Here is a 26944-nt window from a genome sequence, read left to right on the forward strand (position 1 = left end):
GATCAAGATACAACCAGCAGACTGCTACAATTTATCTGTGCCCTGACGTGGTGGAAACAATCATGACTCAATATATTTTCCAGACGTTTTGTTTCTCGACTTAATCTCGGGGCGGTGTCCCGTGTGGACTTGTATAGACCTACTGTTGTAAATAGGAGAAGATAAGGAGCTTTTTCATATCAGAAACTTTTTTTCAATCAGTGCAAAGAAGCCTCGCCCAAGGCTAGCTGGTCCTGGTCTAGAGAACGGCTCGATAACTTAGGACCTACCCCGACTTGACGGCAAAGGTAGATTACATTCATTTTCAAACTGCGCTGCAGGAAAGAGTCCTAAAATCTGGAAATGAGTCAGCGTTTTTGCACTTCCGGTTAGGGCTGGACGGTATACCGCTTTTAGTTTCCCGTATGATATGAATTTTTCATACATCGTCATACCGGTATAGCCAAATCAACTGCTGTCACTCTTCAACAGGAAGTAAAATATATTGTTCGCCGTGAAGATTGCTACGGTTGGAGCTACGTATGTAGTGAGAGGGACCCCTAAATTATGGTTATAACTTTATAACACAACAATTAATAACCCACAACTAACGCTCTTTAACAGGGCAACACCACAGCACACAACAGTTTGTGACACATAAACAATTTGTAACACTAATAATTGTACATTTATAAAATTTCACCGCCGAACAGCATGCTGGGTACAGCTCGGTAGCTAGCCGTTAGCACAACAGTCTGCTAACAGCTGGGAGAGGCTCCGTCGCGTTACTTAAAGAACAGAAAAGAGCGATGCAGGAGGAACAAAGAGAGACCGGAGATACACCAATAGAGTCTGTGCCCAAGAGAGGAGCTGTGTCTGCTGTTTGGAAGTGTTTTGGTTTTAAAAAATCCGACGTTTTGCGAGTTTAGAGCCACTGTTGTTGCCGCTGGTGGTAACACGAGCAACTTACGTCACCTCAGCAGAAAACGTGAGTTATTTTCATGTGCGTAATAGATGCAATCTGAAATTTACACCTTGAAAACTGCAAACCTATCTACGTCATATTTTTATGTTTGTTAAATTATTAGTAGCGATAACTAAATGATATGCTTATTATACATATTACAAACAAAAACACTTTAAAAACTTTAAAAGAATTGAAATAATTTTTTTTTTGCTTTTTGGGGTATTTTGGTTAGACACATATGCAACGCTGAGTACCGTGTAATATGTGTGGTATTTTTTTATAAATGGACGTTGGTACATAGAGGGTGATAAGAAGCTCTTAGGATTTAGGGGAATGTAAGTGAAGGAAACAGGAAGAGACGGAAGACACGCCACACAAACAGCTGTTCACCGCTCGCTGGCCGGTTCTTGTGTTAAAAATGTCTGCTTAATAATGAAACGCTCAATAAAATCATTTTCGGCATTAAATAGTTTATGCGTTAACGCAAAAAAAATACCGTGATATACCGTGAAACCGGTATAATCTTACAAAATACCGTGATATACATTTTTGGTCATACCGCCCAGCCCTACTTCCGGTTCCCTCGTCTTGATGTCAATGAGTTTTTTGGAATGGGTTTTTGGTTCGATTTCTGAAATAAGGTCTGTGGTTAACACTAGCTGAATAGATTCCAATATAAAATACGATACATACCCTTCAATAAATACCCTTTTGGGGAAATTTTTAAGCTTTTACATGTCTGAAAAAAAAAAGGTCATCACTAGAACACTAGTCCGTCTTTAGCTTAGTGGTGAAGTGAAGTCATGCAAACCGTGGTGTAGTTTGTTCATAGCCTAGCGTTAGCTTTTTACTTCTGGGGATTGCTTTAAAAAAATCCTAAAAGTGGTGTTCATTTGTGAAGATTGTCTCGCTGAACAACACGTGTAAGTGTCAGAAAATGTTTGTTTGACGCAGATCTAAAATCAATAATCAAAAATCAAAAAAGAAAAAAGGGAACCAGAGTGATGCCAACTTCCTGGTTGGCCTACAAAAATACATCATCCCAATGGAAAATGACAGCGGAGAGAATATCTTTCCATCCTTCACACAGAAAGGATGAAACAATCCTGACCAAATTAGTTCTTATACTTTACCAATATATTTTCAATAAAACTAACAGCAAATTGATTTTCCTTTAGACAAATTGAGAGTGAACTGGAACTGAGAGTTCCACCCTGTCCTTAAAAAGATAAAGTGCAGTAAAGCAGCGTCTCCGGCGTTGAAATAAAAACTTTTTACGAGCACCAGACACTTCCCTGCAGAACCGAGCGACGTTCCAAGTGGCATCGCTGATTGAGAGATCTAATAAAACGCTGCACAGGCCTGGTTAACGTCACTTTAAGGAGAAGATTATCCTAGTCACACGACTAAGAGAAGCATTATTGCAAAGTGAGAAAATGTCACAAAGAAAACAGGATTTTATCATCGCTTTGAGCTGAAAACGCATTTTATCTGAGATTTAAAGCAGTGCTGAAGGTTAATCCTAATGTTTACTTTGCTAATTAAACAGATGGTAGCATATCATGCAGAGCAAGTCACATCGTCAGGGAACCCAACAAAGAGCCCTTCAGCACAATATTTACGATGCGTGGAATATCGCCTGGAGTTTTTCCCCAAAAAAAACAAAACTTCATCGCCATTTTCAGTTCTTTTCCAAGAACCTAAAAAGAAACGTGAGAAATATGCATTTGTTCCTTTAGCCGTTCGACAAGCGTGTCAACTTAGTGGAGTTTTTCCAGCAGTTGGTGGTGATTGGTCCAAGCTTCAGTTCACAACTTCCTTAATCAGGGTCACCAGTGTGGCCCTTCATCAGGTAGCAGCATACAGCTTTGTCTCTATAATGATAACTTAAGAGTTTTGAGCCTTCAGAATTTCAGTTGTAAATTATGTTTTGCCATATAAGAGCATGTGACAAGGAGCAGGGAATTCCCAACAGGCTGTGTTGCTGGGGCCAAACGAGTCACGCTTTATCTGATGTTCAAGGCTAATCTGTGACGGTGTTATAGAAGCTGCAGGAATTAACGCTCACTACCCGTGTTTCCATTCAATCGTCGAGCGGATTTTAAACAAGCTTTTGAAATGTTGCAAAAATGAGAACCGTTTCCATCAAGTGTTTTGGAGCGTAGTTTCCATATAGCTTGTCTAATGCGATACTTTAAAAAAGTGAATAAAAACAAGCGAACGGAAACACGGCTACTGACTATCTGAAACTATTTTCATTAAACTCCAACCATTCTCTGATTGCAGCTTCTCCAGTTTGAGGATTTGCTGCTTTCCTCTTCTCTACGTGCTCGTAAACTGAATATCTTTTGGGTTTTGGACTCTTGGTTGAACAAAACCAGCCATTTAAAGTCGAAAGTTGTGATTTATCGCTTCTATCAAGAAAACAATGTGCAGAAAATAGTATGAAAATATAGCTGCAACCCTATAATTTAGTCACATTTATTATCAAGCATTAGATGCTACTAGATTGTTCAACAGTCAATGCTGCAATTGTTGCTAACGGCTAAACCTGACAATCATGTTGTCCCTTTTAACTGCTAAGTGTCTTAAAGTCATTTTTCCAGGTTTCCGGAGTTGCTCTGCAATATTTGTTTTTAAGGTTTATAACTTAAAATTCACCCCTAAAGACAATGTTTGTTGCCATATTATTCAGAGCATCAATGAATTTCTCTCTCCTAAGGCAAGGAGAAGACGTCCCGCGACATTTTTGACAATTACCCCATGTTATGTAAACCTCACAGCTGGTCATCAATCATTCCGTCAACCGAAATTCCAACAGTGCTCGGACGGCCTGAGGACATCCTCAGGGACACGATCAAACTGGTTCTGCTCGCACTTTTTCTTTTCTTTTTTTAAAAGGAGGATTCAATCTGCAAAAAAGGACGTACTTAGAAGCACAAGCATAATTTAGCAAAGAAAGAAAGGAAGAGAATTAGGCCGTCGCCGACTCGACATTAATAACCTGCTCTACTTACAAGCTTTGAAAAGTCACTAAAGATGCCTCTCACCTCTGGAGGCATCTGGACTGAAACAGGTGATGTATGTGTGTGTGTGTGTGTGTGTGTGTGTGTGTGTGTGTGTGTGAGAGAGAAAGAGAGGTTTAAAAGTCTAAAAATGTATTCCGATATTGATTCTGGAGTTTGTGTCTCGATGTCGGGGGCCATTACTCGCATCGATGGAACAAAACCAACAAAAGGGAGACTTTTGGTGTTAATTTTGAGAGCTGGCAAAAAAAAAAAAAAAAAAAAGACAGACAAATGTCACAGCAACGGCGAAAACACAACCAAATAAAAGCCTTTATTCTGGGGGTATGAATAACTGACTGTCGGGCTATCAACATCTCTTGCTATTTACTGTTGCTATTGGCTGAATATGTCAATCATGTCCCCCGTTAGCAAAATCCACAAAGCCCCTCTTTACATAAAGCGCCTGAGGTGAGCCTGGAGGTGTCAGGGCTGCATGTGAACGAGGTGGCGTCTTTTAAAAATATCCACACATCCATAATTCAGTGACAGGTGTGGTTGTTCAGCGCGGACGAGTTCAAACAGCCTCCTGTGATTAGGATCTTAATCAAACAAGATAATTGAAGGTTATTTGTGTAACACGTCTTTGGAGTCAACACACGAGGGGTTTACGTTGTTGGAAATAGAACCTCATAGTGTTAATGGGTCTCCCTGCTTAGTATTATCCTCTGAACCCCTTTGGGCAGTTTCTTTCTCCTCATTTTACCACTGTAATATATAAGCCCCGCACCTGTATGGAAACAGCACAACCATGGCTAGAAGTAGGGAGAACTCAAACGTGTCTTTGGTGCAGTACGACACAGTTACAATGCCATGAATCAGAAAGAAAGAAAAAACACAAGTTGGAATAATTTATTTTACAAAACAATAGAATCTACACATCCTACACTTTGGTTGCTTTTTCTGACGAAAGCGTTAGTCACACATGATGTGTTCAAGAACCGTCGGAAAGATGAAAACCTGACGAGAGTGTCGTTTTGTCGATTGTTTAAAGAAAAAATATGCCTTTCCATCTCGCCGCCGGGTTTCGGGGTTCAGAAGGATAAATAACTAATTGTTCAACTCTCCGCTCTGAAGTTGACATGACCCACGCGTTAACAGCAGCGATACGGACAAAGTGGGACCAGTAGATAAAGCCAGGCAGACCGAGAATAATCTTTGGCTTAGTAGAGGGGAAAAAAAGAAGATAGAATCAACCGGTGTGATTCACCACCGCCGCGTACCTGGGCCTTTATTGTATTCTGCTGAAGTATGATGCAAAGCAGTCGTCAAATTTCGTTGGTAAACAAAGTCATTGTGAACTACTGTCTAGCAAGAACGCAACAGGAAACAGTTGCGAGGAGGAGGAGGAGGTCTGTAGTACAAGTGTTTCCTTCAGGTGGCGGCGCGTAGCCTTCTACTTCCTGTACAAGAATCATTCTAGTAACTGTACTACTGCTCTACTTCTGTCTCTCTCGGAGTCATCCGATTAACTCAACACTCATCAGGCTCCCTGCTGTTTTGTTTTTTATTTCCTACTCTCTCTGTCCATGTTTTTTTTGTATTTTTTGGGGGGGAGGGTGTTGTCTGTCCTTATCTCGCGCCACTCTCCTGCACACGGCATCCTGTTTGCACTGGGGCGGGACAAACATCGTCTCTGTGTGACGCCGAAGACATTTCACAGGCTATCACGTTTTCAGCATGGGGCCCGATATCTCTATAATTGGGTTCTTCCTGCTGTGGGAGTGCTTGAGACGAGAGAGAGAGCGAGAGAGAGAGAGCGAGAGAGAGAGCGAGAATGGAAAGAGGGGAGGGAGAAAGAGTGTGTATGTGTGTGTGTGTGTGTGTGTGTGTGTGTGTGTGGGGGGGGGGGGGGGGGGGGGGGGTCAAGTTTCTATTTCCAACAGTACCCTATTAAAATGTCTCCCAGGAGCCCCGCAACTATTCTTTTTCTGTCGTCATGTACTATGTGGAGCAGAAAGATTGACATGGGGATCCGTGTCACATAAAAAGAGGTTAAATCCATCACAACCTTAGGCGAGCCAAAACCGGGGCAAACCAGACTCTCACTGTCCAAAACAAGACCATATCTCCCTAGTAGTCCTCTCATTTCATGTTCCCCCTCAGCATTGTCCTTCGGCTGAGTGCCGGGAAACCGGACTTCCAAAATAAACAGTGCTGGGATTTCCAAAACACGGCACACAAGCGGTCCCAGACCTCAACCGGGACCCAGAGAGGGCGAGTCTCGCCTCAGGAACACCACAACAGGCCTCGGTGGTTAAAACCCGGGTCGGGCGACAACGCCGGGCACGCGACAAGCTCGTAAAAGGTTTGTCTGCTGAAGCAGCTGAAATGTGTAAGTGAAGGCACCAGCTGAATCTAGAACCAGTATGGAAGAGTTTAGGGGGGTGGTTTTCAGGCCGCTGGTGAAAAATAATAGCATTTTTCCCACGACGTTTCCATTTTCTCTGTCAAGTATCAGCATGCAGCCCCGGTGGCGTCTCTACAAGCACGGCGATATTGAAGTTTCCCTTTTTGAGGAAATTAAAAGTTCACAATCATGACACAGTTATTGTGAAGAATTTCACAATCCAGTTTCACAACTTTCTAATGAACTGACATCACAGAGCAGCAGTTGGGCAATTGATGAGGCGAGCCTACATTTCAGGGGACATTTCAAGTGTGTCAAGCCTGAGGAGTAAATAGCTTATTTTAGAGTGACAAGACTAGCAGACATGAAGCATCCTGGTCAAGTGTCCATATAGGACAATGAAATGTCACTGAGTTCAGCATAGTGACGTCACAAGTGCACCTAAGCTGTTTGATCTTTGGCACATGGTCTACTGTGACAACCCATTGACCTGGTTTACACTTAAAACAACACAAATACTTTCACAGAATGTGAATATAGCGCAGCGGAACTTTTTTTCTTTCTGAACTTTAGCACCATGAATAAAGGTATCGACCAATCATGTTGTGTGGAACGGGTTGAGAGTTGTACCCTAAATTTATGAAACAACAAAAGACAGTCCGTTCTGGTCTTTCACAATAAAAGCCCAAGTCATATAATATTTGCCAGTCTGTATTTCATGTTTCCGTGTCGTTTATTGGCCATGCCCCCGATGCGTGAAGGCCTTGAGAGTCTACAGTCATGCTAGCAGCTCTGTGAGGCTAGACTCGGGCACAGTGGAGCTATGAGCTAATTTGCTAGCTTCACGTGAAACTTGGACCTGATGATTGGTGTAGATAGGGGTCCACCAAAGTTATATAAAGTCATCCTGTGGGGAACATGAATGTCATGGCAGGTCAGGGGAAGCAGAAGAATTCCTCCTCTGAGGACCATGAACGCCTCTACCAAAATGCAATGTGGGTGTCAAGATATTTGACCAAATAAGTAAACATTTTTGACCTACTGGCGGTGCTAAATGGAAAGTCAGGGGATCACCAAAGTCATCTGGATTCATCCTCTGGGCACAATGAATGTACAAAATGTCATTGGAATCCATCTGTTGCGATTCATGGCACATATTCACACATTCTGAAAGTTTTTAAATTATACAATACACTATATGCACTATACAATGTCCACAATTTAGTGATTCCCTTTGGACTAAAAACATGTTGCATGTTTTGTACTGCACAAAACAACTGTACATCCATCTTATTGTTGAAGCCAGCAGCAGCAAATCAATCTCATTTACTCTCATTCCAAACGTGATATGAGTTTTGACATTTCTCGCCAGATACCAGAGAAATGAGTGTAGTCCACAAGATCGAATGATCCTCATGCACATGCTGCTGGATCATATAGATGAGTGGGAGCTGTGATGTGGGCAGACACTGAAAACAACAATGATCACCTGAACAAAAGGCAAACAATTTTGGGCATAGCGGACTGCAAAAAAGAAATAAATAATAAAAATGAATTCTGAACTGCCTGAGATTTATTCCTATCCTCAAAATGATTCACTGCTTTCAGGCTTTCATTCTCTGCAAACAGCGTCCCCACTGTCTGCCTTTAGAGAGCATCGGGTCTCACACATCACCTCGTCGGTTCTACAGACACAATCACCCGAGGTCCTATTTGCTTCGGTCTGTTCCCATTCATCTTCTGATGCGTCCAATCACGTCACCCGGGCGGTCACATCAACCTCTGGTGGCCTTCCAGTAGAATGAAGGCATACAATAAGACAGGACCAAATTGGGAAACTGAACACAGACATACTGCTACACCTACACACACACACACACACACACACACACACACACACACCCCCAATCACACACTCACTCACTCACTCACACACACGCACACGCGCACACGCACACGCACACGCACGCACGCACACAGACAGACAGGATAAGGAGTGTAAACTGGTCATCATGAGACGCGTAAACAGGAATTGAGAGACAAAAGTTCTATGTAATCTCCCTGTTCCAGATGCAAAAATTCATACAAAGTTCACAAACACTCTTTGGCTGGACACACACACACACACACACACACACACACACACACACACAAGACAATGCTGTCTCGGACAACAACTAAACCATTTGGGCTAACTGATGTGAGGAAACTCCACTGAATCACACTGACAGATGACAAATAGTGTGTCAACCTCCACTTCCCACTGAGGTGAAATGAACGTGAGTTTAAGGCACACACACAAACACACACTGGGCCGCCCTATGTGCTTCTGATACGGGGGTCAATATTTTTAGTTTTTAGGTTGTTTCACACACTGACTCTGCAGCAACGTGTCATCTCTTCCACCACAGTGTGATGAACAAACACGCATGACCGAGTTCACAATAACAACCACTGTTAGAAATAAAAGATGCTAACTAGAGATATATATGGTTCTTTGGCTTGTCCCCATATGAGAACCCTTTTTGGTTTTCTGGTGGAACCTTTTGAAAAGATTCCACCTGGAACTCTTTCAGGAGGGTTCTACCTAGAACCATCTGTGAAAGGTTCCACCTAGAACCCCCCCGATGAGAAACATACAGAGAAAAGCTTCTACAAAGGTTCACAACCACAGGTTTTTGTGGGTTGTGTGTTGGGAGGATCTTTTAACATCCGTGCTTTCAATAATCCATAAAGAAGTCTTTCTTCCAAAAAGGCTTCATTGAATGATGAAAATGATTCCTAATGGAACTCTTAAAGTCTTACAAAGAACCCTTGAAAAATCCTAGCTTAAAAAAAAGGGTTCTTCAGCAGCAAAGGGTTCTTGGAACCACAGCACTTCAGGAATAACCCTTATTTCTAAGAGTGCAGCTACTGGACGAGGGGGAAAAAAGAAGAAGCATGTCTGCCGCTGTGTCTGCTCTTCTTGGTTAGTGCGATTCTAATTTCATCCACTTGTCTTAATGGCTCTCTCACACCTGCTATATACTTATAGCAATCACACTTAATGGAAGGACACCAACAAGATTATGTTACGTTGGATTATTTAATTTAGTTGCAGCTCCCGTGAATCCCAGGTCGGATCATGTATATTGTAGGGGCCAGTGAACCCAAGAGCAGCAACCAAAAGGTTAAAACAAAAAAGTCATTGTACTCCACATTTCCATGTTTATGCTTAATCACCACACATATCTGCTATCAAATCCATAAGAATATAAAAAATGATAACATTCATTGCGGCTAACTACTTTGACGACGGAATTTTCAGCCAATCAGATGAGACACGTCCCACTGGAGCTGTGTTTGGATCCATGTGTGCAAACATTGAATAGTGAGGGCAAAGGAGAGAAAAAAAAAAGAAAAGAAAAAAAGTGTCTCAGTCAAGACCAACGCGCTACATGTAGACTCAGTCTGAGAATGCAAACATACAGTAGCTTTAACTCCACTTACACTCCACTTAACCATCTTTATCCAGAGACGGTCAAATAAGCACACACTTCATCGGCGTATTTGAACTGGAAATAACGCTGAGCACTTCTACTGGAGGAAACGAGGGCTCGCCCTTTGGCTCGAGGCAAACTTGGAAGTGAAGTTTTAAAAATCGACAGATCTGGGAATGAGTGCACGTCTCAGGCTTGTGAACGCTTGAGTGAATCTTGCGTCCCTGAGCAACTACACTAATGCATGACATCATGACAGCGTGGCATGATGGGAAAACGACCCCTTACCCCACTTATTGTCAGGTAATAAAAGCCCGATCGGAGACCATGGATCCGTGAGTAACCTGGCTACATTATACAGACGGGAGCAACTTGACCAAGTAGCTGCAGATACAAGTTTTAAAGACTTGAAATAATATAGTTAGTGTCTACTGACTACTACAGGTAGATAGACAGATAGCAGCACACTGCCTGTAAAACAGATGAATGCATCTCTTTATCTCTACATATAAAGATAGTAAAGATGTGGCACATAAGGGTGCAGCCAGGCAATAGTATTTAACTCATTTTACAAGACAGGAGCACAAACCAGAAGCCAAATCTTGTAAACCCTCGTCCTCTTTTGTGTCTTGACAGTTTTACGGCTGTTGGTCGGCTTTAAATAGTCTATACGTGATATATTACTTCAGTAGTACAGTAAAGCTGGGCTGTTTCTACAACCCGACTGACACACTACGCAGCGCTTGTGCAGGAACATACATTTAAAAGTTTCACTGGCACAATTTAACAAGGTTGCCATCCGTCACCGGCACAAAGCAAATACCTGTAAAAGCTAAACGGTGAGCATTAGCAGGTGGATAAATGTATTCCTTTTTCCCCCCTTTCGAACCAGCCTCTCGCTGGTCTAAATTGGGTAATAAAACTCCCGTGAAGCAAGCGGGGTGGAGGCGCTGCCATCTGTTCAGCTGGTGTGTGGACAGGCATCTCAGGACAGGCCTGTCCCATGGAGCCCTGAGGGACCAACGGACACTTGTCTGAAGGAGCGCTGACAGGCGGCGGGCAAATGGCCAGGGCAAGCCTTCAAACAAGTGTGTGTGAGTGTGTGTGTGTGTGTGTGTGTGTGTGTGTGTGTGTGTGTGTGTGTGTGTGTGTGTGTGTGTGTGTGTGTGGTCGTCTTCTTTTATCTACAGCCCTGTCAATTCAATGACCACTTAAAATCGCTGCTCAACTGTCCGTCTCTCTGTTCAAATCTATGTAACGAACAACTGCTTTCTGCTCCGGTCACAAATCTTTAGCCGTTTCATCAGTGAAACCCACTAAAGCACATACTGCTGCACCTCTGATGGAGCGAGTGTTTGCTACTGCGAGATATTTCAACAAAAACACATTTGGAATGTGTCCCAATTAAGCACCAGGAACAGTAAAATTTAAAAACGTCAGATCACATATTAATCCTTAAAATATCCATTAAACTTGATTGAACATGGTGTTTCCTTTGTAAGTGCCTTGTAGGAACATGTGTGATTAGGCACCAGAAATACTAGCAGGTTAGTCCCGTTATTAATATCATACATTATTATTTTATAGATGTACATATTTGAATCCCCATTGCGTTCTCCCGGCCCCGCCTGCCACCACCTTCTCTTTCCCAAATAGCGGCTGGGTTCAGCAGTCATTCAGACTAGCTTACGAGCTAACTAGTCAGATAGCACGCCAGCTACAGACTAAAGCTAGTGACCTAGCATGCTATGAATGAACAAAGCAGGCTGATGCCAATTAGCTCAATGTATCAATCTTGAAATAATGGTATAGATGATGCCAGCCCATTCTTCTTAAAGAATTCCTACGGGCGATTTCAAATGGCTCTTTTAATATAGTTTTTTTTTTAACACTGTTTTACCTTATGGATTAAATAGTGCACAATTTTGACTATTTTATTTCTGTCTAAGTTAAGTCTTTCGTTTAAACGTCAGGGGAAATTAGCCGTCAGGATCATCCCTACTTTTTTGCTGCTTTTGTCTCTGGAAGAGGAAACTTGGGTGAGGCTAAGTACTTAACTGTCACACCGTTTCCCAGGCTCCGGAAACATGGGACCCTTTTCTTTTTTCCTTTCGGCAACAGCGTTAAGAAATAATAGGATGTCTTGGACAAAGATGTACTTGTGGTCGAGGTTTATATTTAGCTGCCAGAGGAGAGGCAGGAGGGTCTGCATTGTTCCAACTGTCCTCAGTGGAAACTTTACTGTTGCTAGTGGAAGACCAAGTGATAACCCACCGGCTAAGGCCAGAGATGATAAGGCAGCGAGTGGGACCGCGCACACACACACACACGCACGCACGCACGCACGCACGCACACGCACAGACGCACGCACGCTGGAAAACTGGCAAAGCCCCAGTGACAATTTCAGAAACAAAGGGGAAATCAGTGGGGAGTGGTCGCACTCCCACCCAGCTGTGCACGGTACATCAGCACCGTCAACAATAGAGCTGCAACTAACCCCGCTATTTAGTTTAGAGGAAGAGATCACTATTACTGTAATACACACAATGTTCTGTTCAAAACGTCTATTTATTTAGGACATTTTGACTTTGACACAGTACGAAATAGCAATTTGACTGAAAGAAATGGTTAACTCAAGGTCTATTTACTAGACTCCCTCCAGAGCTTTCTGCCGCATCGCATGGAGTTTGCTCAGTTGTAATAGAGCCTGAAAAAATACTTATGAATAAATATGTGCTGAATTCATAAATATAATACATATCATAATAATTACTTCACTAATAATTAGACTATCGTCTGTTCAGTTTCCTTGAGCATTTGCATGTTTTTTTTGCAGAGCCGAACTCGCACCGAACCGTGTTACACCCCTCGTTAATAACAATAAAATACTTTATATTTCATATTCACATAAAACATGTCGTCCTATATGACAAAAACCGTACTGTGGTTCACAGGAAACATGCCCATTAGTTTAAATACTGCTTTAAACGCTTAATGAGGGATACTGAAGAAAACAAATGTGTATGTTTTTGCTATAGAAAAGCTAAAAATGCTGCACACTTGCATTGTTTGTTCCATGTATGCCATGTTGGTCCGAGGACAGAGGGAGACAGATTGAGTTCAATGCTAATCTGCTCCACTGTTGTGTCAGCTTTTGGCTAAAGGTAGAATTTACAGTTTTAGAATTCACGACAAATTTGTGTTACTAACGTTTGCTATTTGTGGGAAAAAAAAAAAATATATGAACATGTTCTGGTCCTTCGTTTTCTCCAGAAGTGAGGCTGAGAGTGGGAGGACTAACGATGCAGTAATTAAAGCAGGCGCCAAGCTCCAACGCCACAACAGCTGGCTGAGGAGTAACAGCCAACACTGTGCAGTTGGCCCTCTGTCTGCATCCAAGGGAGGAAAAACAGTACGCGCATTTTGGATGTGGCACGACGACTGCCTATAGCAACACAAAATAACAACCCCATGTACTGTACATCTACAGTCACTATTCCACACTATGCATGCTCAAGTATGATAAACGCAAAGCTGAAACTCCTTGGAGCACCATGTGACATGTAACAGGAGCTATCAAGCTATTTCAGTAGTGATAGAGGGCCAGTTGTGTGTGTGTGTGTGTGTGTGTGTGTGTGTGTGTGTGTGTGTGTGTGTGTGTGTGTGTGTGTGTGTGTGTGTGTGTGTATTATGTATTGTTCTATCAGCGTATATCTTGACTTGCCTTAAATGGGAACCAGAGGGTGTCAAACAGTCAAATACTGATGTTCATTGGGAGGGAGTTTTCCATTATGGCTTAGTGGGTTGTTGAGAGAAACCAGACATAGTGCTGAGTGACGGGAGACACTTTTGAGCAACGATGTGTAAACAGGCCTTTTTAAATTCACCAAAATGTATATTTATGAGCAAATATTACCGGATATTTATAGAAGCACGGCGTACAATTAACACCGTCCGGGTGCTCTGACCCGACTGCGCGACTCTAGAGCAGGAAACCAGAAGAGGCCGGAGGGAAAAAGTACAGTCACAAGCATAGTGAGTACCAGGCTGGGCTTGATGACTTGGCCAGACCGGCTAGTATTTTTTTAGGCCAGGGAGGGGGGGCACGGTGGAAAGAAAACAAAGGCCTTAACTGGGAAATATTCACCCACCGACTGTACCTCGTGGAGCAGAGACAATAAGCACTCTCCATCAAAGGCTTAGGGTTAAATAAACAGCAGCCCCGCGGGGGAATGTGTGGCCGAGAGCGTATGGGAAAAAGATAAAGGGAGCTGAGCGAGCGTCGTGGTCTCTGCCGAGAATAAAAGAGAGTAAGGAGAGAGGAGTGTGATTAATAAACCAGATGCAAAGAATCGAGAGAATAAGGAGAGACTACGGCCTGTGAAAGGCTTGCTAATAAAGACAAAATGTTTATTTTGCTTGAGTACATCACAGCATGTCCGACGTGACACTCATCATACGCCCTTCAGATATTTGAGCATTTCTTTGTAAAGATGTAAAAGTCGAACAGCAAAATGAATGGGCGTGGTATTTACTGTAAACCAAGCAGTTTGCTCTGGTGTTTATTCAGTGAAAACATGTCTCCAGTCACCAACTGTCAACATTATACACATAAGCTGGCGCATGTGAAATTGGTAACGTAGAGGAGACGCATCAAGGCCAAACTTATCTTAAAACAATAGTGCGACATTTTGGGAAACATGCTTAGTTGCATTCTTGCCTCGAGTTAGATGAGAGGACTGACACCTCTATCATGCCTGAAGACTATATATAAAGCGACACTTGGCAGCTGGTTAGCTTAGCTTAGCATGAAGACTGGAAGCAGAGGGGAACAGCTAGTGGATCCCTGTCCAACAAAGCATCTTTAAAGATCCCTAATTTACATGCTATATCTTGTTTGTTTAATTAGTTATGTATGTGGACAGGCTTTTATTCACTGTTCATACTTATAACTACGAAAAGTAATGCACTATAATTTGGATATAACCAGACAGCAAGCTCTGATTCTGAAAAGTGAAGTAAAAGTGGAAGTACCTTAAGCTTGCATTCGTTCTAATGGCCAACAAGTCTGATTGTATCGAAGTCTATGAGAAAATGACTCTACTTCTCTCTTGATTTATTACCTCAGTAAACATGAGTTTATGGTCTCAATCTCTAGTTTCAAGTCTTCTTCAATACAGCATGATGTTTATTTAGTAAATGATGGTCCATTTAGAGTCAAATAGACCATAAAGCAGTAAGGCTACCTTAGTGATTGACAGGTCGCTACCATGGCATTGTCCAGTCTGGGAACTGTCCATGAAAGTTAATTGTAAGCTCTTTGTATGTCTTATTTAGCTCCACCGTCTCGTGTCACTTCTGGTTCCAAATAACAAGATGGCGACGGCCAAAATGCCAAACTTGAGGCTTTGAAATAACCGTCCACAAATCAACGGGTGACGCCACGCGGTCTACTTCGACTTCTTATAGACAGTCTATGTATATAACCCACGTAATTGTGAGACTTGCAGGGCTGCCTCTAAAAAGTCAGGTGACGTAGTTTATAGAGCGACAGATTACGCGTAGGGAGAATGCAAAAGATCCCTCAAACACAATACTGTCATTTCTGAATTAACTACATTAAAAGTAAAGTATTGCCGCTGAGCCCGGAATAACATTCGAAACAAATCACTGAAAATCCAGTCTGCAAAGCGATCCATTCCATTTACCCAATCTGTGACCCACTAATAATTTTATGAATCCATTTTTTCTGAACAGAACCCTGCAGCAGCTGGTGATAAGAGCTCGTTGGTGTAACGTGGAGCAGAGCAGGGAGGACATGGATCTCCAGAACAGGCCGGCTTTTACTCAACAAGATTGGCTTCTTTGGAGATTAAAAAAAGAACACTTCTGCGTGTCTCCCCATCAGACTCTGGGAGAAAATGCAGCAGGATGGAGAGAAAAGCATGCACATCACAAACACAGCGAGAGGTGTAAAACTGGCACCATCACGACAGATCGCACGGAAGTGAAGTGGATCACAGATAGAAACATAAGTGGACGGGAGGCCTGCTGTTGCTAAGCGGACTCTTTGAAATACACACTTAGGGTTTACGGGATGAAAGTGAGCCAAATTCCTCTGATAAACAGCGCTGACGCACAGCTTGAGCACTGCACATAAACTGTGCACAGGATTCCAGGTATAAATACTGACACTTTTCTGACAGAAAAATATAAAATGTCTGTCCAAACCCAGACCGCAAAGTTGTTCTTAGAGAGGATCGTGGCTCTGGTTCAGAGCATCCTAGTCGTAACGAAATCCACATTTGGTAAGCCTCGACCAGAGAGTTTGATAAAGACATAAGAACGCAAAAAGCTTCAAAATTTCAGAACACATGATTATGTAAACAGAACCTATATCAAATGGCTCATAGAGGAGTTAAAAAAAACACTTGTCACTGTGATGCGATACTGCAAAAAAAATGGTCTAAACTCAAGGCCACAACACAAGGTTGACAGCAGAAGGACATTACAATATCTCTGTAGCTTTTGTACAGCCCTGTCTCTGCCATTATTCATCACAACATGCGGTCTAATAATGCTAACAATCACTTATTGATCAAAGAACATAAATATGCACTAAAGTGCTACATAAACTTCTGTCAGTAACCAGGATTTGATTTTCCAACGTGGCTCCTGATGACGCAGGATGACAATCACCAACACTGTCCGATCAACCAGTATCTGTATGATCTTCATGTTCACCCCTCTTGGTTTGTTAGTATAAAGTCGGTGTGAGCAGGAACCGGAACTAAAATACAACAGTGTATTGTTGGTTTTTTTCCAGGATCCGCACCAAATGATCCCAACTACAGGTGTGAAAGCACCCCAGGCGGCTACTTCTGGTTCTGTAAAGTGAAGCCAATGCTAAAGTGCCTTAAAGTTGTATTCTCTCTCATGGCCATCAGGGGGCGACTCCTCTGGTTGTATAGAAGTCAATGAGAAAATGATTTTACTTCTCACTTGATTTATTACCTCAGTAAACATGAGTTTATGGTCTCAATCTCTAGTTTCAAGTCTTCTTCATTACAGCATGATGTTAATTTAGTAAATTACAGTCTGTATAGAGTAAAATAGACCATAAAGCAGAACATGCTTTAGGTAGTCCTTACCATATGATTGACAGGTCGCTAGCCTAATAGAAACGTATACGCTGACTGTACATCACTCCAACACCGTGCAGATATGGTCACTTCAGTTCACTGGTTGCAAAAAAGTAAAGACGGCAACGGCCATATCTCTAAACTCAAGGCTTCAAAACAGCAGTCCACAACCAACGGGTGACATCACGGTGACTACGTCCACTTCTTGTATACAGTCTATGGAAAGATTCTATATCATTTTATACATTGCCTCGCTGACAGTATCGCAATATATTGAATCGTGAGCCCTTTATCGTGAAATGTATCATATCGCCGGATTCTTTCTAATACACAGCCTTATGTGAGACAAGAAGCAATAAGCAGTACGTAGGAACAAAGAGAAAGACTCATCGACATTGTTTGTGTAACGCAAAGAAAAACCAATGAACATTTGATCCCAAAATACCTTAAATAGACTCAACAAACACCGAATACTTCCATCCTCAACCGCAGTGAACAACCTAGCAGCCTGAGACACGGAGACCTCCTTCAGGTACGTCTCTCAACCAACATTCCTGACGGCCTTATGGCCCCCCCCTCCCCTCATGGCTCCAACATCTAAAATCGCAGCACCGTGGTTATATCAGTCACCTAATCAGCCCGACATGTTTATGAGCACTGAGTATGCCATTTTAACCCGGTTACCCAAGTAACCTGGTATTTTTACAATAACGCAGTTATAGATTACACTTTTACTTCCATATTAAACACGTTACTGTGTGATACACTATGCTACATTTTTATGGCAACAGCACGCAGTAAGAATCAAATAACACACTAGTTCAGACCTATTAAACGTCTGACTTTAATGAGCCTTCTTAATTACTATGGCTAATGCAACAATGTCTGGAGGGGATTACTACCTCATGCACTGAAGGGAAAGGATCCAAAATAAATGTCTCGGATAACAAATTAAATGTGACCTCAACAACGTGTCGAACACGGCTGCAACACAAGCAGACACAATGACTCAACGCCTCCGTCGCATCGCTTCCATTGTGCTACTGTATATCAATTCTCATGGGGACTGAACCCCCACCCCCCACCCCACTGTTGTCCCCTCAGGGAAGCTCATGAATGAGTCCTTGGCATCATCGGTGGGGATGGGTGTCCCCCTCTGGATTTTCCCATCCTGGATAATTATAGTTCTCTTGGAGTGAACCCAGGGTTGGCCTGCTCCGCGTCAAAACACTCCCACCCTTATCCCACTTCCTTATCTGGGCTCGATGGGAGCTGGCTACTCATTGTCCCGCTCCGCACGTGCACGCACGCACACACACGCACACACACACACACACGCACACGTACACACACACACACACAAATCCTCTTCCTTGTGCGGGGTCAACAAACTCTGGGAAGAGTCAGCCGTGCCTGTAAAGTTCCTGTCTTACGTTATGTGTTACAGAGTCATATATATGTCTGTGAGTGCGTCATCTCCACTGAGAGACCCCCCGCTATAAACTCTGCCGTCTGGTTCAGTGAGTGACTGCTTATTTTTCCTGGTAAGATCAACAGCTCAGGCCAGCTGGGAAGTGTGAGGAGGGGTGGGGTGGGATATGGGGGTGGGGGGTGGTGGCTCTCCACATCAGCAACATGATCGGGTCCACACCTCTGGTCACACTCTACAGACTCTTCTGTCCTGGGGCACGGCGACCTGACTCAGCACCTGGGAGATACGACTCAGAACAGAAAACAGCAGATGTACCAAAAAACAAAGATGCAAGCAAACAGGAGGTACGAGGATACTGTTCTGCCCTCAGTTATTTGTTGCCATGTGTTGGATGCTTTAGGGGACGAACTGGAGGAAAAAATGCAAACATCTGCTACGATATAACACGCAACGCAAGGTTGTTCTTACCGAGGGCACTCTGCAGCTACCTAATTTGGGAAAAGGGTGAGGGATTAATCACAGCGTGACCTCGGTTCTGTCTCGTTCTGGAAACGCCGCCAGCCAAATCGCCGTCTCTGAAACGGCAAAATGTCAGACATCGGGTTTGTCCGAGGCAAAGCAGACGTCTAACGGAACCCCAAAGCCATTTGGGGGAAGTCAGAGAGCAAACAGACTACAGAAAGAGCCGAAACCGAGACACGTTGTACGTTTGTTCAATTTGAGAGTTACGGAAGAGGAGCGGAAAGCTCTGCAAGCTCGCTCGCTAATTTTTTTAGTCGGGAACAAAAAGAACAAGGTTTGCACAGTTTTCTCGAAAGATGATTTGCCCCATCGACTCTCGTCTCATCACCGTCTGCCAGACCATTCCTCATTTGAGAAGCAGTTTAAACCCTCCAGTTCCCTCAAAGATATGGCCCATCAGGGACAGCTTGCTATTGGTCAAAGTTATCTAAAGTTGAACTCAAATTTGCGCCCCTTCTTGCCAATTGATATGAATGCATTTGGCATTTTTAAATGTCCTTTCCCCCCCCCCCCAAGTTCAGAGTTCCCATAACCTCCGCTCCATGGAATGAATCTTGCGGTCTCCCCAATGAATTCAGATGAATGCTAAAAAAAAAAAGAGAGAGGACCGAGATGGCTCCTGCTGCAAAAACAAAAGGCTGGTCATGATAGCTACCCGTTTATGCGACCTAATCATTTTTGCATGACATTTTTTGGAGTGAGCTCACGTGTGCGGCCGTCTTAGTGACAGGCTGGAACAAGCAAACATTCCATCGTGAGAGTGACGCGGACACCTGAGGCTTTATTGTTTATTGTGTGGTTTTGTTTGACTGGCAGATTGCAACGGTCATTACATTCTTACACTGTTATCGCCACAGAGGTGTTGCTTTAAGATGACAGCATTTTGCTGCAGCTTGTCAAATCCATCATACACCTTTGAAGCATTTCCTCTCGCTCTTTATTTGGGTTTTCCATCAGCAAAAAATTGTGGATGCTACTTTTTTTTGGGAGAGTCGAGGTTCCAAGTGAGCAGAGCCGATACCGGAAGGTGAAAGTTAAAACACTGCATACCACGGATTGTTCGGGGAGACTTGTCACTAAATTCGTCACCAGCGCAACAAGGGACATCCCGCACAAACCCGCCATTTAAATTGCGCACTACCATCAATAGCGGCCGCAATTTTCTTGTTCGCCTAACAAAGTGCTGACGACGTTGAGAAAAAGGATTCTGCGTCTGTCGCATTGAAGATGACGTCACGGCAGTTTCTCGCTGCGCTGCTACAGCGATCAGAGAATCATTGAGGGGTACTACTACTAATTGTATATTGAGGGAATAATAAAGAATGTGTGGCCCTTACCAGATGAAAATACACGTTTGGATACAAAAACTCTGCATATTTGTGACAGTTTTACTATGAATCAAGACTTAAAGAGGACATAAGTGTCATTTCAACTGTCAATACTCAATTATTAGATGTATAACCGCCACTGTAGGTTATATAATAACGAAAAATATGTTGTACTTCTGACTTCTCGTTCCCTGCTGGTGGCAGCTCTCAGCTCTTTTCCAGCATCTTTTTTTTTCCCTTTTGAAATTCTAATTCTGTGTTATGACAGGATGGAAGAGGGCAGAGCAGGGGAAGGTGGGGGAGGAGGGAGAAAACCAAAATAGCATCATCTGATCTTTCTTTCATAAACCTTTCCACTCCTGCAGCAACGGTCTGGAGTGGACTTTTGGCAGAGGAAGAAACACAAAAAAAGCTGTCAGATGAAGTATTTAGTAACAGTCTCGAACTTCTCCTCATAAAACTCGAGCCGAAACAAAAAGACAAGGAACTGAAGACAACACAGAGCTAAGTGAAGATTTGATATGAAGAATAAAGCCATTTTCACGTTGCTCGCGTCCTGCATTTCATCTTCAACGCAGCATCATGTCTGGCATCACATATTTACACTGCGACTGCCAAACGCTATAAATACACACGCCCTGGATGCTCAATTACATTATTCAGTTTGGGAATTCACCGCCACCAGCCATGTGACTGAAGGCTAAATATAGTTTGCAGGCCGGCTGCAGTAACATCTTCCCATGTTTACGAGGAAAAGTACATTTGGAACCACACTGCTCCGTCCGCTAATGACAAAGACTGCTCAAACCGCACTTCCATGGTTTGAGGACAACACTTCTCCTGCTCGGTGCTACGTTTAGTGGAGGAAATATGGCGGCTCGGTGAGGTCTGGGGCCGCGGTTAGCCTGAGCTAATGAGCCGTCAGAGGACAGGAGACACGTGATAAAAAGGAAGTCTGAAGACCGAACCCCCAAGAGGGGGCTGTTCATAGCAATCTATTACACAACAAGAGGCGTGTGTAATCAAAAACAGAGCATCGTCATCAAATGACAACCACGTCGGACAGCGTTTACCGCAATCAGAGCGCAGAAGGATGTGGAAAGCCATCGTTAGCATGAGCCGAGGCACGGAGCGACACACGCTCAGCAATAAGAGCAGGCCGGAGAGTTGGCATCCCATTTGAGTCATTTGGGTTAATCCTGGAAAGTCTCCTAAAGTCGTGATGGGATCTCTGTCAGCAAGCCAGATTCAGTTACCCTTAGAGATCACACAGCTCACATCACACCTACAGTTTGTTTTCTCTGGGCCGCAACCACAGCGGAAAAAAAGTTCACTGTGTTATATATTTGTCGGGTGTATTTAGGTTCAGACTGCACAAACGCAAGCAAACCAAAGCCTGCTGTAAACACAACTAGCAAGGACTTCTGAGTGGTTGAGGTTTTGGGTGGTGGAAGGCCTTAAATCAACGGCATTATGGTCCCTGCAACGTATCAAGTGGAGCATGATGCGCGGGCTCGTCTGGAATGTATTTTCTCACAGGTTCACTTCAGGTACATGGATTCTAGGCGGTGGCTTCCATTCAGGGCTCGAGCGTTTTGCTAAAAAAAAATCTCAAGCACAAACTTTGACATTCCATCTTTCCATTTCGGAGCCCGCGACTGGTTTGTCGATACAGCAGACCGCCCTTCACACATCAGGAACTACACCTGCGTCCTCTTTCAGAACAAAGACCTGCAGCTCGGTGCTGGTATTTGGTTTGTCCAGCCGGCGCAGCGTCCACCTGTTACAACAAACCCAACGACAAGAAGCACTCCAGAGCTCTCTGAACGCGTTCTGATGTGAGCATTTCCCACATGCTGGAAAGAGTTTCCGACCGCAGCTCAACTCAGCTGTGACAGACAACTAATGTAGTGGTTTCACTCCATCACCAACTACGTCTGTTCATCAGGTCGGCGTTAAAGTGTTGGGATTTAGGCTTTTTTTTTTTTTTTCATGCTGAAGGACTTTTTTCAAAGAAACTTACGAGCGCATCTCTAGCGAACACTAAATATAAATCGATGCTTTTGTGCGATTCTTTGAGGAGAGACTCAGTTCTACAGATCTGTCGATTATATCAACTCAATGATTAATCGACAAAATGGCATGAGTGTTAGTCAGGTAAAAATGTCTTTGGTTGAGGACAGCCTGTTTTCTTGTGATGGCCGTTAGCAGGTAGTTTACAGTTAAGCAAAATCATATGAGGTCCCATATTGTAAATAGTACAATAAAGTAGAGTAAAGTATCTAAACGCTCAGTCCATGGAGAAATACACACAGCTCATATTCAGTAACTGTGCCTTTAAAAGAGACGTCAGGTTTCAGTACGGTAGTGATGTCACCACTATATATATATATATATATATATATATATATCTATCTATATATATATATATATCTATAGATATATATATCTATCTCTATATATAGATATATATATATATAGATATATATAGATATAGATATATATATATATATATAGATATATATAGATATATATAACTTCACTGTCTTAAATGTACACATTCTAAATGTGTCCACTTCCCAGTGCATGTGAATGACATCAGCTGACAGGAAATGAAGAGGAACACAAGCTGTTGCCTAGCAACTCAATTCCACGCTTAAACGGAGCATTTCAGACGGACGGCGAGTACAGGTGCAATCAGACAGATGGAAGGAGAAAAACAAAGAGGTTTAAAGCATGCAAACATCTTCTAGGAGAAACCCACAACTTAAATATGAAGCTGGAAACGAGCGTAAACTGTCCCCTGTAATTGGTTTTGTCTAAAGGTGAACCGTGTACTGCAAGCTGACTTCGCATCAGGATGGGAACGGAGAACAGGACCATGGCTGGGGAGCAAACATCCTAAGGCTTGGGAGGCCTTAATATATAGTGCAGACTAATGTATGTTTAAGATGCATCGTCACACACAGTTGTGCCGTCTCATCGTTCAGGCACATCGGAGTAATGGCGCTCAATTAAAAACTGATCCGAGTGGCCGAGTAACGAACTGAAAAAGTTTAGTAGCGAACAGATATAATCCAGCCGAAAGTGAGCATGTGAAACTCACCGAAGAAGCAAATAACGGTGAACTCTTGGACGGCCGGTTTAAAACATCAGAGAGCACAATGTTTGCCGTCATAATGAGAGTCGAGCTGGAGGAAGACTGTTTGCGTTTTCGCTTAGGCGTTGTTCAAACAATAACCGGAGTCGGAGACAATTCTAATTGGCTCAACGGAACACAATGAGCTTTAATCACCGTGCACAGGCCACATGAGTCCATTTCAAAACCAGCTCAATGGATTATAGATTATTTTCCATATGAATAAGTGACTCTGTCAGAGAACAGACTCTCTCTGCATGCTCCAAATGTTTGGCGTGTCGCTGAAACCTGCAGGGTTCAAACCCCCAGAGGCTGTAACAGCATGCAATGATAACACAGCTGATGTTAAACTTATTGATCAATCCCTGAACACCTTCGATCAACAAGGAGGGGGGAAAAATATATATATATAAATCTGCGCATATTGCACATATAAGGCTTTAATTGATACTCGCAGAGTGGCACTCCTTGTTCAAACACACGCACGACTGCATGACGAGGCTGAATACATTCGCGATGGCCATAAACACAGGAGCCTGCAGCCACGTGATGTGAGTCGCAGTGGACAGGGGGAAAGTTTCGGACAGCATGTTTCCATATAGAGCTCAAACTCTTATGAGATGATCCGGGAATAGAACTTTAAAAAGGCCCAACGCTTTTCATATGGTGCCTCGTAGGATCGGGGTCAGACAGAATGAGGATAAAAGCAGTCCACAAAGACTTCATTGAGCTCATGTATGCATCATGAGGGGTGCCAACACACTGCCTCGTATATGACCGACGTGCCCTCTCAGGTGAAACATGCTCTAATGTGCATTTTGGCTCAGTCTGTTAAGAGTCTGGAGGAGAAAAATTCACAAGACACCAAAAGTGTGCTGCTTTGTGTGAGAGACGGGCTATTAATAGGCTTGCTCTAGTGAGGGAGACGGCTCTTCCCCCTCATGTTTGGGATCAGCTCCTCACAAGGGTGAGAGGGGAGGGAGGGAGGGAGGAGGGGTGCTCTCTATTGACACTGAAAGTGACACAAAGTGCTTGAACTTCTAATTGTAACGGTTACACTTTCCGCCATCGTTTAGTGCCACTGTAGGTACCAAGTTACAGCAGGGTTGGTGCAGGAAGGAGTCCAAACGCACCCTTACAGCCATAAATCATTCAGCAATCAGCGCAGACACTCCTTAAGGCCCGGCACACCTATTTTCACACAGAGCTAAGCAAAGTGACTTTATCTAGAGCGAATATTTGAATGCTGCTTGTGATCTCATGATGATGCAAATGGACTGTTTGTGAGTTTACGATCTCGATTGGTGAATGGTAAATGGACTGTACTTGTATGGCGCTTTTCTAGTTTTCTGACCTAGAAAAGTTAGTTTTTTTAGTCTAGTTTTTCAGCGCTTTAACACTACTTGTCATCATTCACCCATTCATACACTGACGGCAGGGGCTACCATGCAAGGTGGCAGCTGCCCATCAGGACAAACTACTCATTCATATACCGCAACGAGCAATTTGGGGGTTAAGTGTCCTGCCCAAGGACACATTGACATGGACAAGCGGCCCGGGGAACGAACCGCCGATCATCTGACACCAATTGACATCGGTGTTACTCATAACACTGTCTACTACTGAATACCGCGAGATGGATACTGCCGGGCAGCTCAGTCATGAATGGAAAAAAAATGACACGAGGGTGTAAAACATCAGCTGTATGGAGCAGAAACACAGAAATCAAGCAAGCGGCATCTCCCGTGATGCAACGGGCGACACAAAAAAAAACAACACTTCTTCTGGTGATCGCAACAAGGCAAACAACCATAAACTTCTATTGCACACCTAAAGCGGTACAAGGTTCGTGCTTCCCTAACAACAACAACAACAACAGCTGTTTAAACTTAGAGGAGTTTGGTGTCACAAGCAGATTCACACCAGAATATAAAAGATGGGGTTCTTCCTCTGCAAAAGGTAAAATGCCGAGTTACAGATTGACTCATAGAAAATACCCATAGTGTCTGTGCTGCAGCGGAGAAAGGCTACACACACCTTTATATTGGCATTCATACAAAACAGGCGGAGGACACGAGAGAGCGAAAAAAACACGTCACTGCGCGTGTAGAGTACATAACCATCAACACACAGAGCTAGCATGTGTTTGTATTGGTTATGTGAGGCCCATGTGTGGAGGGAAGGTGTTCAGGCTACCGCACGCGACTTCACACACACACACACACACACACACACACACACACACACACACACACACACACACACACACACACACACACACACACGAGTCGTGACCAACTGAGACGTTATTGAGCATAACATGAAGACGTAGTTGGCGGTATACAATTAAATGCAAAAAAACATAACATCGGCGTTAACAGACAGCGTTCATCAATGGAGAAACTCACGTCCTCGAAGAGAGATCCAACGTTGGCCGTCACCAGCAGTATTCCTGTGCCTTGCGCTGCTGTCAGCTTCCCTGCCATAATTCTCTCTCGCAGGTGGTTCGAGGACTTGGAACAGCGGGACTTTATGGGTAAGGAGCGGGGAGGAAAAACAAACAGAAGCCGGGAGAATGTCTCGCGAAAGTGGGTTACAACGCTGGGTGTTTGCTACTGAAGCCGGGGTTTGAGGCGGCTCGGCTGGAGCATATTTTTCAGCAGTGGCCGTGCAGCTACGAGGAGTTGCTTTGCAGCAGGCGGTCCGTTGGCGGCGGGTTGGCGTGCGGCTTCGCGTGCTACTTTTTCGCGTTCAGAGCCATTGTAAAAGTTCCCGTTTTAATCCACGGCAAAGTGCCCGAGGGCTCTGGTGCATTATCTCAGCGACGAGTGTCTCCCCTGGCTTTAGTGCAGTGTTAGAAGTCTCCCTCCGACAGCAGGACTCTGCCAGGACCATTGCCTTCACCGTGTAGAGAGGATAGGCTGGAGTCCTTCACTGCTCTGACGTCACCGTGCCAATGGAAACACGGGGCTGTGTTAAAGGGCCAGCGCGCCGTAAACACGGCAGCCCCAGTCCCTAACACCACGGCGTCCGTTATCGGACACAACCATGGTGAACGTCTCGGTTTGTCCACCTATAGCGTCCGTAACCGCAGAGATTAAACAACCGACTTTTTTATGTGAACTATTTCCACGTTTCAGGCTATTAAATGTATTACATGTTTATGGCATGAATTGGTGGAGTGCTTTGCATGAAAATATTGCTGCCGCATGTCTTTGAGAATGCCACAGGCTTGGTTCCTATAGCAGAACATCTATGATTTCTAACCGAAACATCATCTGTGGCATGGAGGATCATTTAAACAATGGTACATTTACTGTTTGTTGGAGACTCCATCCCCTTTCACACCAACGATCAACTTTTCATGTCGCACTTGACCCAGTTGACGATGCCAATAAAGTCTGAATTAGGGCCATCCTCGATTTTTTGTCGACTAACAGTAATACGATTTTGTTGACCGATTGATTAGTTGATTTAATTGGCCGATCTGTAAAACTGAGTTTCTCCACAAAGAAGCACCACTTTTCCATCTTGTGTTGA

At 43.6% G+C, this 26944-nt stretch overlaps 1 protein-coding gene across 2 annotated transcripts in view; it reads right to left on the reverse strand.

Moving 5' to 3' along the window:
- LOC137884760 (inositol polyphosphate-5-phosphatase A) overlaps positions 1-26322 on the reverse strand; it is a 139553-nt gene extending 113231 nt beyond the window's left edge. For both annotated transcript variants that reach the window (XM_068726764.1, XM_068726771.1), the window contains exon 1: positions 25813-26322. In XM_068726764.1, coding sequence (XP_068582865.1) covers positions 25813-25890 — 78 coding nt within the window. In that variant the 5' untranslated portion in view covers positions 25891-26322. The remainder of the gene's footprint in view (positions 1-25812) is intronic.
- Positions 26323-26944: the final 622 nt, after the last annotated feature.

The sequence above is a fragment of the Cebidichthys violaceus genome, unplaced genomic scaffold, assembly GCF_023349555.1.
Source record: "Cebidichthys violaceus isolate CVI_PGR_0920_01 unplaced genomic scaffold, fCebVio1.0.p SCAF_10, whole genome shotgun sequence".
Classification (NCBI taxonomy): domain Eukaryota; kingdom Metazoa; phylum Chordata; class Actinopteri; order Perciformes; family Stichaeidae; genus Cebidichthys; species Cebidichthys violaceus.